The sequence below is a fragment of the Pelecanus crispus genome, chromosome 4 (assembly GCF_030463565.1).
Source record: "Pelecanus crispus isolate bPelCri1 chromosome 4, bPelCri1.pri, whole genome shotgun sequence".
In the NCBI taxonomy this organism is placed as follows: domain Eukaryota; kingdom Metazoa; phylum Chordata; class Aves; order Pelecaniformes; family Pelecanidae; genus Pelecanus; species Pelecanus crispus.
In genome coordinates, this window is record NC_134646.1 from 4,626,122 (window position 1) to 4,638,626 (window position 12,505).

Genomic DNA, 12,505 nt, shown 5'->3' on the forward strand with positions numbered 1-12,505 from the left:
TAAAAGGATCCAAGTTTTGGAAAGGAGAGCAAAATCACACATTAAGGAAGTCAATAAGGCGCAGCAGTTGCAGTATGCTAATAAACCATGTTGAATATCTGATACTAAAAGCCTCTCTGGGTAAACAAGCCATTTACAGTAATTAAAGAATACCTTTCCATGTTTTATTTATAATGAGTCAATAAAGTGTATATTGCATGGAGAATACTTTGAAACCTTTCCACTAAGCTGATATGACAAAACGCCACCACCAACCTGTAAATGAAGTGTTCAGTTAAAAACTCAGATGCATCGCTGAGTGCAAGCAGCAGCACGTCCCTTAATGGAGGCAATGACATGCTTCAACTCATTAAGTAGTTCTGTGCTATTTTTGTAAGCCTTGAGAGCCTTAGGAGGACAGGCACACATACACATTCTCCTATTTTCTCTCTCTATAGCAGTAGCAAATCTGAAATTGGTCAGCATTACATCAGCTGGGCAAGAAAACCTGTGGCAACAATATGGAGGCAGTTGGGATGAACAAAGAAAAGATGTATTGGCAGGTCAGGGGTTTGATTTTGTAGAAAGGAAAGGCTACGTGTTTTGTGCCAGCCGCTGTTCAGTATGTCATAGTATTTATAATAAATTATCTCTTTCTCCACCTCCCCTCCTTGAATTACCCTTCTCTGCAGTGGACACTGTCATGACTGATACCAGCTTTACTCTGTAGATGGCCACAACCGAGCATCATCCTACTTTAGAGTGGCTCAGAGCCTTGGGCTATTTTTGTTTATTTTGCTGTATTATGTGTGTGTCCAATTAATCTCCAGAAGGAATAACTACACAGGCAGGTCAAGATGAAGTGAGGGGAATAGTGAAGTTCTGTCTCCGAAGTTGCTCTCTAATCACAGGTCTGCCACTGGCTTGTTATATGACTCCAGGCAAGTAATTCCATCTCTCTCTACCTCTCATTTTTCTCAGGCTCTCCAGCCTGTATCGTTAGTCTGTAAGGTTTCCTGGCAGCAGTTGCTTAGCATTATGTGCTTGCACAAGGGGGAAAACAGCCTGGACTTTGAAAGCAACAGTGATACAAATACATAATTTTGGTTTCCTTCTCTCTACTCATCCCTCATGCTTCCTCATCTCCCCTTCTCTGAGGGACCTCTGTACTCTCCTAACAGGTGGTGAAATGGAGACATAAGAGCTGGGTAAGCTCATCTGTTTGGTGTTCAAATACTGGCAAGGAAAAGGGGAGTACTGCTACGCCTATGCTGAGAGGGGTGGCCTGCCTTACTCCACAGCTACCTCATGGCCCATGAGAGCTGGGACTGCATCGTTCCTAGCTTTTAAACTTACCCTCCCACCCTCTTGCTGCTCTAATGCTTCCTTCTCTGCTCCAGATCAGCTTCTCAGCTTCCCTAGCATCACTCAGTGAGTGCCACTAAATGTGGCTGAATGGGTTGACAGCTGAGGATTTTGGAGCTGGTCTTCAAAGGTGGGAAGGGTATGGGGTTTGGAAAGGAGGACAGGAGGTGTCTCCTTTGAAGTGAGTTGCTGGGTATGGTTTTTTTGCCTTAGCAGTACTAGGGAGCAGCATGGCTCGGTGGCAGCAGAGGGAAGTCTGAGTGGAGGTACAGCAAAGTGTTAAGGCAAAGGAAGAGGGGAAAGAAAATTTTTTTTAAAAAAAGGCATTATGCTGTGGAGAAATGGAGCAAAAGAGAGAAAGGAGTCGTGAGGAGGAGGAGGAGGAGATGTAAAAGCGCCTAATATTCCACAGAAACACAGTGCGAGTGTGCAACTAGTTACTGCATTGAGTATGAAAGGAGCAGGGTTTCAATACAAATTTCTTTTCATCTTGTTTTCTTTTATCATCCCTCCTGATTTGCAGACGACTGAGACAGATTACCTTTACAGTCCTAACAAAATCTTGTGCATCCCATTCAAACACTTCTGCCCCTTCAGAAGTTATAAGACGTGATTTTTCCAATCTTTTATATTTCATACCAGTCATACCAGAAAAACCTTAGTATGTCTTCTGTGCTGTCCTGTCTTTTGTGGAATCATAGAGATCTTAGCAGCTACTTTGCCTCCTTTTATAACTCTAAGATTTACTACCACACGTCTTTCAGAAAAGCACCAAGGGCATCTACGTGTTCCTGAGAAGCTCATCTGTAGGATACCTTTGCCCCTTTGGACACCGAATTAGACACTGGATGCTAAAATAGTGGAGCATGTATTTCCCACTGCTCCACTGAGTCAACATGTTATTTAAAAAGGGCGTGTTTAAAGCTAGGTTTAAAATCCTTTTGCCTATTTAATTGCAGCTACCTGAGAGCATGAAGTTCCTTCTTACCTGTGTGGTAAAATTTTCCTGAAAATCCAAGGTTGAAGGTAAAATTTGCAACCTGAGTGCGCAGTAAATTTTGAGTCTCTAGTAAAGCCTGAAATAAATAAGAAATTAACACGCATTTAGAAAAATTAATATTAATTTTTGGAATGCCTCATTTTAAATGTTGTGTCCAACTGAGGAGATACAAAAAATAAGAACCTGTTAAATGTTTCACATTTTATTTCGGGCTCATTTTTTTTTATAAGACTATTACAGTGAGTTTAATTTGTTCCATCAGAGCTTGATGGTTAGCAATGCTAGTAATAGTACCTAAGTACCAAAGTAGATGATGGTTCTGTAACTTGGGCCAAGATACTATACATTGTTAGCAGTGATCTGTGGCAGGACTTGAATCCAGCCGTTCAGAGGTAGCAATATACTAAAACACTAAGTCGCCCATGCTTTGGGTTATTAATGAAGCTTGATAAAATGTGCTTAAGACCCAAAGTAAAATTAGGAATGCTACTTGCCATCCAGATGTGGAGGCATTGGGATTTTACTTACCTGCAGAAACATTTCTGATTGAATACCAAATTCAGGCTTAAGTGTGAATGAGAAAAACTCCAATTTTGACCTATGGTAGAAGTAGTGTCCATGTCAGAAATCAAATCCCTGTTTATTTTTGTTCTTTCCTCCAAGCAACAGATAAGACCAATCTAAATGAAATTGAGGAAACGGGTATTACTTATAGAAGAAATAGGTGTAGTCTTGGTCACCTACCCATTTTTTCTTGGGCGTATTTCCAACTACTAGAGAAAGAGAAAAGATGGTTCAGCTTGCATGAGAAATCTACGTTTACTGTTAGTTGTCAGCTCTGCACTGCTTCTAAAGATAGTCCTTGCTGCACAGATATCTGTCCGCTTTCAATCACCAGCCCACGTAATTTGGACGTGCTACATATGTGAGATGGATAGTGCATTTATCTCCCTATTGGTCTTGCCAATGTTGAATGGGTTATAAGCTCTATTTTCATCAATTTTCCGTGTCTCCATTATGTGGCTCTTGAGAACTTTTCCCATTATCTATTAAGAACATTTCTATTGATCGAGTGTTCATGTTCTTGCACAGTTCAAAGACAAAATGAATGCAGTGGTTTACACACAGTCCAAGTCCAGCTAATGTTTCCTTTCATTTGAAAAAATTACATTTTGTATGGCCATCAGTAATTTCACTTAACATTACAGGAAAATAGTTTTACGTTTTTGCTCAACCCACTGGTCTAATTTAAAAAACAACAACAAACTCTACTTGTGAGCATAAACCAAAAGTATTGCCAGTCCAGCGTAAATGATGAAACCAGGGTTTAAGCAGCTGAGATGCAGACTGATGGCCTGTGCAGTCCTAGTCCAGAACGGAGCCGAACTAAGCAGGTCAGGTTTCTGTGGTCTCATGATTTACCGTATTTCCTTCACACTGCAGTGGGTTGGGAGGTGCTGTCAGCTACTGTCAGCATTTGCTATAGGACATTAATTTCTTAAAGTTACTGACTCCCTCCTAATTACGCAGATCTTTGTGCACCCTGCATGTTGGAGCACAAGCATCGTTTGCTAACAGCCGCCTTCTAAAGAGGCATCGTTCGGGTGCCAGGCAGTTTGGGAGTGTAATACAAAAGATTGTCAGACAGTGTGCATCTGCTTTCATTTTTTAAATGAAAACATTTATTGGGTGTTAAGGAAGATGTAAAACAAAGATAGTGGTTATCGGCTACAACAGTCACCAAGCAAATTCCTTTCCTTGCTAAAGGAAATAAAGTAATCTAATGACAGTAAATCTTGTGCTTTAGCATTAAATGTTAGGATAGCAGTATGGTTTCCAGCCTGTCTTGCCAGACGTTTAATAAGTTGATTATTTCAATCCTGTGACAATTTCACACGTGGGACTATATTCACATAATATATAACAACTAAGTGTTCACTAAAATGTGAAACCTTAGCGATCAACACCGCTGTTAGCTAAGACATTGAGGAAAATCCCCAGTTGGCACTAAATTAACACCATTAAAGTCACAAGCACAGAATCTGAGTCATTATATTTTAAAACATAATTTTCCAAGCTATCTAGAGCATTTTCTATATGTTGAGAAAGACTGATGGGCTGAGCAAAATCAATTCAATTTTCCTTTGAGGAAAGAACATCTTGAGAAATTATCATCACTTAACATATAGTATAAGAAGGTACACGAAACAAACATCATTATATCACTTCATTTTTTTTTCCTCTCTGATTTCCCTCACATTCACATCTCAGTAAGATGACAGAACTGCAGGATAGGCAGAAACCTTCCAGCCCAGTGAGGTCTCATTAAAAACACAGAGCGAGGATTAAGATGTAAATCCTGTAACCTGCAGTGTGTCAAGCATTTTTCTCTGTCTAAAGGGCAAATCTGTCACTCAAACTGGATTTGGCTTGGTCCTAAAGACTTTTTTTTATTGCAATTTCCACATATGCATATTAATTTATATAATATGCAGCTAAACTTCATTTTCATGACCTCACCTAATTTTAATACTAAGAAGATATTGTCAGCTAAGCCAGTCCAAATTTATTTTGTCTCTACTTGCCTGTTTGTAGAGGGGGGGGGGTTAATGTCTTCCACATCCTTAATATAAAAAAAAAAAAAAAACCAAACCTCTGTTTAGGTGATTAGGGTCTGCCTTCCCTATTTTTAATAAACATGTATTCAAACAAAATTGCTAATGACTCATACTGCCTTCACTGGTAATTGGGCACAGTAAAGAATGAGAACTTCTGTCTCCTGTAGGTACAGACCTTACCAGCACACAGCAAAGTGCTGTGGCAGGAGAAGAGCAGACAAGGTTCTTCCATCACCCTTCTTGCACTCTCCCGGGTGGGTGAACCCCTGGTTGTTTGTCTGTCCGTGAGGATAGCTGCAAACACTGCTGCTCGGGCAGCCCTCCAGCTCCCCAGCTCCTGGATGGTGCAGGGTAGAGGAGTTGCACATCCCTGGCATCCAATGCCAGAAACCTTTCTGGAACTTGTGCAGCCTTCACACGAGGCGGAAATTTGTTTTATTCTGAAGGGTTTGCAGGATGGGGAAAGGCTATTGAATTTTAACAGCTGGAAATCCTACCCAGCACCAGGTGCAAACACAGCTTTTCACACTCTGCCTGGTGCTGTCCCCAGCTCCCCTTGGCAGCCCTCCTTCCCTGGGGCTCACCGGTACCTGTCCCGTCCCCGTCCCCGTTGCATGCCGACCCCGGGTCTTTGCTGCCTTCACCGAGGGAGAAATGGTAGGTGCTGCTCACAACTTCAGCAGAAGGGAAATTCGTATAGAGGAATGTGGATAAAAGAAAAAAAAAAAGCATGACAAATCTTATTTTGCAGAGAAGGTTTTTCTCCTGGATATTTCATCTGACCACAGCATTTAAGTTCTGTCTGCCAGTGTGTGTCTTTTCCTCAGAGTCAGTGGGATTACTTTTTTTTATTCTGAGTACTGGGGCTTAAAAGAGCTCTAAGTGGAGGAAAGCTACTTCCATGTGAAAATACAGTTAGCATTCCCTATTGAACTCATAGGGGTGTGTTAAAGCAACAGCTGGAACTCACCGTTTTTTTTTTGGACAATTAAATAGATCATGCTAAATAATTATCGTTCTTGAAGGAAAAAACCACGGAGCCCAACTACACATGGACAAACAGGCATGTCTCAGTGCCAGGCTAAGCAAAGTGCATTGGGTTTTTTTAGGTTGGTTGTTGTTTTTTCTTTTTTGGTAATCCAAACTGTTCTTTCAAATAGAAAACCTTAATTGCCTGGAATCTCTCAAAACTCATGGGTTTCATTTTATTAATTGATTCTTTGCTTTGTCAATGAGGCTTCTCTCTGTGACATTCACAAGATACGGTTTCTTTTTTATATTGCATTTACATTCAGCAGTCTTTTGCATTAATCCATATAATTACCTTTTGTAGATTTGAAGTTGCCGTGTCTTTATTCTTCATAATTGGTGCATCTATTAAGCAGAAGTGATATTTTCCTGCTATGTCCTTGTTAATTATAACTCTATCCTTCATTTACATAATAAACTTTTTGGGGCAATTTCTGCAGTAACATTTTATGCCTAATAGGAAGCAATTTGCTTTCCTTTATTAAGTACATTAAAACTTCATGCCCCAGACATCATTGACTGTAAACATTTGATTCTGCTCAAATTTAATGCACCAAGGCATTTTGCTCTGCCATATTAGGTTTATTTATGTGTTATGTTCTGGATTGTTAGCTGCTAATGAGACTTCGGCTCTTATTGCTCTAAGGCCTGAACACTAACCTCATTTTAATGAGTTCATTATTTGCTGCCTTCTGAATGGAAGACAACAAATTTTCCTTTTAATTAAAGGTCAAAACACCTCTGGCTAAAGAAAGTGAAGAGGTTATCAAATCCTTAGAGAAGGTAAAAGAATGACTTTTCTGATTTTGATGCCAAGCATGGGCAGGCCAGGCTGAGGTAGAAGGTGTTTCTCTGGGGACCAAAACTCCAAATCTAAGCTAAGTGACAACAGTGCTAAAATGTGGTACTAGTCTTCCCAAGACATTGTAAAAAAAGAAAACCACCCCAAAAGTCAGCCAAAGTAATTAAAGAGGCTTTACTCCTAACCCAAAGGTCTGTGTGGATCAATACTACTGCTAAAGCATGAGCCCTTCTTTGCATGTGCAATGATTTATAGGGTGCAGAGGACAGATGCCAGATTAATTGAGCCAACAAAAACTAATCTCATGTTTCTTATCAGGGGAAGTGAGGCAAATGCGATCAATATTGGGGGCTGTTCGTTGTGAGACAGAGGTATGTGCAACCATGTGTTTGTGTATGTGCACGTAAAGGGGATTGGTGATGACTTTCTTTGAAAATACGGAGTGGAAACTTTAGTCAAACCGAAAAAGGATTCATTAAAGCAATCAGTACACAGATCCTTGTCCTTTGCCTAGTATTTTATACCCGGTCACCATCTTAAAGGCAGGCTAACAAATGTCGGTTCGTGTACCTCTCATTTGAGAAGCTGCTCACATCACAGGTAATAGTGTTAGAGGCAGGAAGAGTATTTGGAAAAGAAGGGACCAGTGTTTGTAAGAACAGCCAGTGAAAACTTAAAATCTGGTTTTGGAGGAAAGTCCTAACAGTTTGTGAAACATAGACATTGCTTAGCATGAAAACTGAAACTGTCAAAATGTCCTTACATTGTTTCTGTAAATCTGAACCAAAATTCCTGACTCTTGCAGTTGTTTCAGGGACCTTCCCAGAAGTTGCTGAACATGTCTGAGAGTGTCAGGAGAAGCCTAGGAGGGACCTAAGATTTGCAGGACTCAACATTACCCCAGTGTGGAGCAGGAAGCCCAATGTTTCATTCCAGCTCCGAGACCTTCCAGAGGCAATACTGTGAATGTGAATTTTGGGAACCAGCAAAAACTCAAGATCTTGGTGGTTCCTGCCTCTGTGGCAGGGATCTCTGTGGTCGTGGTGCCCAGGGTCCCCCGCCTATGGGGCACTCCACTAGGGAGAGTGGATTCCCCCCCAAGGGAATACGATCTCAAGTTACTACACAGCCTGTCCATGAGGACTGCACAGTGTGGAGGACAGATGAAAAAGGGTCTAGTTCTTCATGCAGTTTGGAAGGAGATCAAGGGAAGGAGGGAAAGCTAGGTATTTCTGCTGTATCTATAATTTGCTGTCATCATGAATTATTTTATTTCCACAGACTCATTCTAGGAAGTGCTTCTGGCGCGGGAGGATGTGCCAGTGTCTGGCATCCCAGGGCTACGTGGCCAAGGTTATGTTGCCCCATCACCATCTGAGGGATATGACTGAGAATCCTGTCAAAAATGGGCTAACTTGCCATTACTCAAAGTCATCATTCATTTAGGAATGGATCCTAGTGCTGGGTAGTGATTCCACTGCTGCATATTTTTTTTTTTTCCTTTCATGCGTGCACATAAAATATATATATACTCACTACATACACTTTATTTATTTGTATGTACTGTAGATATAAAATACGTGCAAATATATAAATGTAGATATTCTTTACAGTAAATCTTCCTAGATAGGATGTTTATATACACTGCTTAGTAAATAGGATTTTTGCCTGGGACAGGTTGCCCAGAGAGGCTGGGGAATATCTGTCCTTTGAGATATGATCTGATCTAACTTTGAAGTTACCTCTGCTTTCAGCAGGGGCTTAGACTAGATCACCCTCAAAAAGCCCTTCCAACCAAAATTACTTAAAGATTTGATGAAAATTTTCCCTGTATTTTGCACTCAAGACAGTTTTCTCAGGCTCCTATGGTACATGCTTGTTATTAATACCAAGAAGGCGTTTAATGCATCTATTAATTTTTGTTCCTAACATCTGTCCTTAATGCTTTTGCAGTTATATAGCCCCGAGGTTCATTCCCAAGCTGCTCTGTGCAGCAGTTTGCTGGTGGTCTGTGGAAAGTTGGAGGACTACAAAGTAGTAGTTTTGCACTTGATTTGCAGCTGAAAATTTGTAGAGGAAAAAAAGCAAAGAATACTTTCAGCAACGTTTCTTTCCACTGCAAGCAGCTGCTGTCAGGATGTGATTTTGTGATTGCCTCTTCCTGCTCTTGTTCCCTCCCTGAAATCTATGCTAGGAAAAAAATCTGACAATGCCTGATGTGGTCTCGGCAATCTTCAAAGCCAATGCAATCTTCATAGGACTACCATGAAATAGTAATAATCACAGTAACCATCATAAAGATGGTGTGAAATAGCTAGTTGCTATTTTTCTTATAGGAAAACTGAATTAAAAAAAAAAGTCTAGCCTGACATCACTGACAGGGTCACTGCAAGACCGGGACTCCAGGTTCCTTAGTTTCAGCTTTTGATTTGGAGCGCAAATTTCTGCCATGAGGGGGACAATCAAATCAGCTGTATCTGCACTTCTTAAAACACAACTTGGTGAGGAATTTATAAACCCAGTAGAAGTCATTGATTTCTGTGTGGTGAGGATTTCAGCACACTTCACATGCTTATAACAGAATTCTAATAGAAAATTCTTTAATACTATAGGAATTATAAATAATTCACATTATTGACTTATTGGCTAGATTTGGAAAGGAGTTTGGGGGTTAAAGTTAGTCAAATCCTTAATGGGATTTTGCAATCACTTGTACTATTTAACCTATGACAAAACTGATTTGAATAGCTGTTAACCAGGCCCCGGATCAATGGGCAACTGCCAGCCCTCACAGATTTACATTCCCTCTTAAGACACTTCTCACCCAGCGCATTATACAAATGGTGTAATTCCAGCGCGGGCTGCAGACCACTCGCCACGCCCAGCGAGGCGAGCAGGGCTTCGGCCGTTGCCCTGCCTTCCTGAGCTACGGGACTTCTTTTTGTATTTATTTCTGTGAAGTGCTATGCTGATCTATAGTGCCATATAAATAATTAATAGGAAGGTCTCTGATGGTGCTGAACACAGCCAGCTCTGTCTGCAGATCTATTTTTTATTATAGAGCTATTACTTGAGTCTGTTCAGCATTTCCCTTGAGTAGCTGTCTTAGTGTGAGGTCTGAGAGGACATGTGGGTTTATTTGAAGCAAGAAAGAAGTCTTGTTTTGTGCTCATATGTAATATGTTTATTGCAAACAGAAGCATTTATTTTTCCTTTATGAGCGGAATACCCAATTTATCAGATCTACTTTTGCTGCTATTTCAGAACTCCGTCCTAAAGTCAGAAAACTGTCAGGAGTCTAATTGCATTTAATTCAGCACAGAGGAAAGCATCTGTTCCAGTAAAGGTTCAGCTGAATGAGATGAATAGGGTGATATTGCACTGAATTTACTAGCTACTCATGACTAACTGGCTAATAACATCACTTGAGAACTCAGAAGGTGGCTTTTGGTTAAGTATTATAGGAGAGATGATGCCATGGCAGTGACACAGGTACCCTGGCAGTGAGAGCACCTTGAGCAACTGCACGCGTGTGGGTGCACGTACATAAATAGCCATGGCAATTATTCAGTCTCTCTTCTTAGAAAAAGGAATTCATAGCCAACCATCTTGTACTTGTTAGAAGATCTAGCAACAAAAAGCTCCAATGAAGAGCAAGGGGACAACATAAATTCAAAATAACGAGCATTAATAAAAAGCAGGGTTTATTTTAACCAGGACCGCACAGATGAGTCAATGCAATGGCATCCCATTCTCCAGCAGTGTCTGGCTGGGGAAGGTCAAAGGTGTTAGGCACAGCGGTGAGCAGCCACGGGACCTGCTGCTGGTACTGTCAGAGCAGGGTATGGCTGCAGCGGTTACCTGCGAGCAGCAATCGCTGTTCTGTGCCGGCGTTATCTGCCAAAAGATTTACAGCCTATTTGGGAAATCGCTGAGGGTCTTTAATATAAATCACTACTGATTCTGAAGGATTTTTTAGGAATACTAACCAAATCTGCTGACAAATCCTGAAAGGGGAAAAACCAGCATGTGCCCAAGCTGAGAATGGGTGGTGATTCCCTGGAGCAGCCAGGAAGAGCCAGCTGGCACTAGCCCTGCTGCTGACCAAGATCCCTCCCCGCAGGCTGCATGCAGCAGGGGCAGGAGCCAGTGGCACTTTCAATAGGGCAGTGAAGGGGCTTAGAGCTTATTTCTTATTTTTTCAAAAGCTTAAGCATTTTCAGCAAAATAAATCTCTTGCAAAATGGCTATTGAGGCTTGGGAATAGGGAGAAGGTAATCTGCCAGCTGTAGATGAAGGATTTTTTCATCCAGTTTTTAAAGCAAACAACATGATCAGGAATGCTTAGTCTAATTTGAATAGCTCTCCCATCTTCTCCCATATCACCTACCCACTCAATGGAAAACTGTGGTAAGTATTTTGCTCTCTGAATGAGATTACAAGCCAGGTACAGCGTCCTTGCAAGGGTGTGGCCCCTTCTTCCTTGTTCGTAATGTGACAGCAATATCAACATTAGCAATGTCACAGCTAACTGTTTATCATTTGAGCCAGAATTTAATGGCTGTAGTAATAGCTCAGATTTCCAGGAAGGAACTGAAGAATCTGCGTGATGTCCATCAACCTTTCCTCCTCCTGTTGTTGCAGACAATGCTGGAAAATATGCTGAAATGTGAGATTTCCCTAGCATCTCTCTTTGAATCTGTTCAGCTGCAATGGTTTGGTTGCCTCCAAGCAGTCGGTAAAGGCAGCCCTTCATTAGGAGATGCTCATCCAAAAAACAGGTCGAGTCTGCAACTTTCCCTGCTGGTTCCTTCTCCCCTTGGACAAAAGGGTTTATTTGTCTTGTGCCTGGAGCTACCTCTGAACTGGGGTCCCATACTCTTCCCACCTCAAACTTGAGCTCATGGCAGATCTCAGGGGCAGGATGCTGCCCCGTTGCTAAGCTGGTTTCTCCTGCCCATAGCCTGCACCCAACGCAGGCTTGGAATAACAGTTTGGAGAAGGAGCTGAGCCGTGCTTCCTCCAGCGTGGAGGCAGCCAGCCCGGCTGCGTGGTGTGCCGTGAGAGCCTTTCCCCTGCCAAGAGGAATGTCCCAACCTTTCATGGAGATGAAGGCCGTTTCTCTTTGCAGTCTGATAATTTTGCTGGCTGCTGCCTGGGGAGCACAGAGTACAGCCTTACACTGTTTTCTGCTGTTTTCTACTCCTTGCAGAGGCTGTGTGGTCTCTAAAGAGCAAAAAGCCCCAGCTCCTGTGTTCCCTATGGCTGCAGTTCTGCTTGACCACTACAACAGCTGCACAGAGGAAAGAAGAGATGCTGCTTGCATCTTGCCCTACATCCAGGTCTGCATGGGGCAGGTGGGGTTTGTCTGTCTGTAATTCTGTTGGAGTGCTAGCATGAGAGAGGCCAGAAAGGCAGAACCATCACCTGGCTCTGATCAATCCCACAAAAAAAAAAAACAACCAAGCCTAAAATAAGTATTGAACGGGAAAAGCATCTCGAGGCTTTAAAGGGACAATGTCAAGATTTAAAATAGTATGTTAATAAAAAATTCATGTTCAGTGATTGTGATCTTGTTGCAACAAATTGTATTGGTGTCAGTCACTGTGCTGCATGTCACTAATAGTAAAACATGGAGACTGGTATTTACAATTCCTCTCAAATAATGTCTAGGCTCTGCCAAAAAAAGATTGAAGTCCCCCCTTCTTTGGC

At 41.7% G+C, this 12,505-nt stretch overlaps 1 protein-coding gene across 1 annotated transcript in view; it reads right to left on the minus strand.

Annotated features, from left to right (window-relative positions):
• Nucleotides 1-12,505, minus strand: part of LOC104038634 (N-deacetylase and N-sulfotransferase 4) — an 87,107-nt gene that overhangs the window by 53,756 nt on the left and 20,846 nt on the right. The window contains exon 2 of the mRNA XM_009493063.2: nt 2,333-2,420. Coding sequence (XP_009491338.1) covers nt 2,333-2,420 — 88 coding nt within the window. The remainder of the gene's footprint in view (nt 1-2,332; nt 2,421-12,505) is intronic.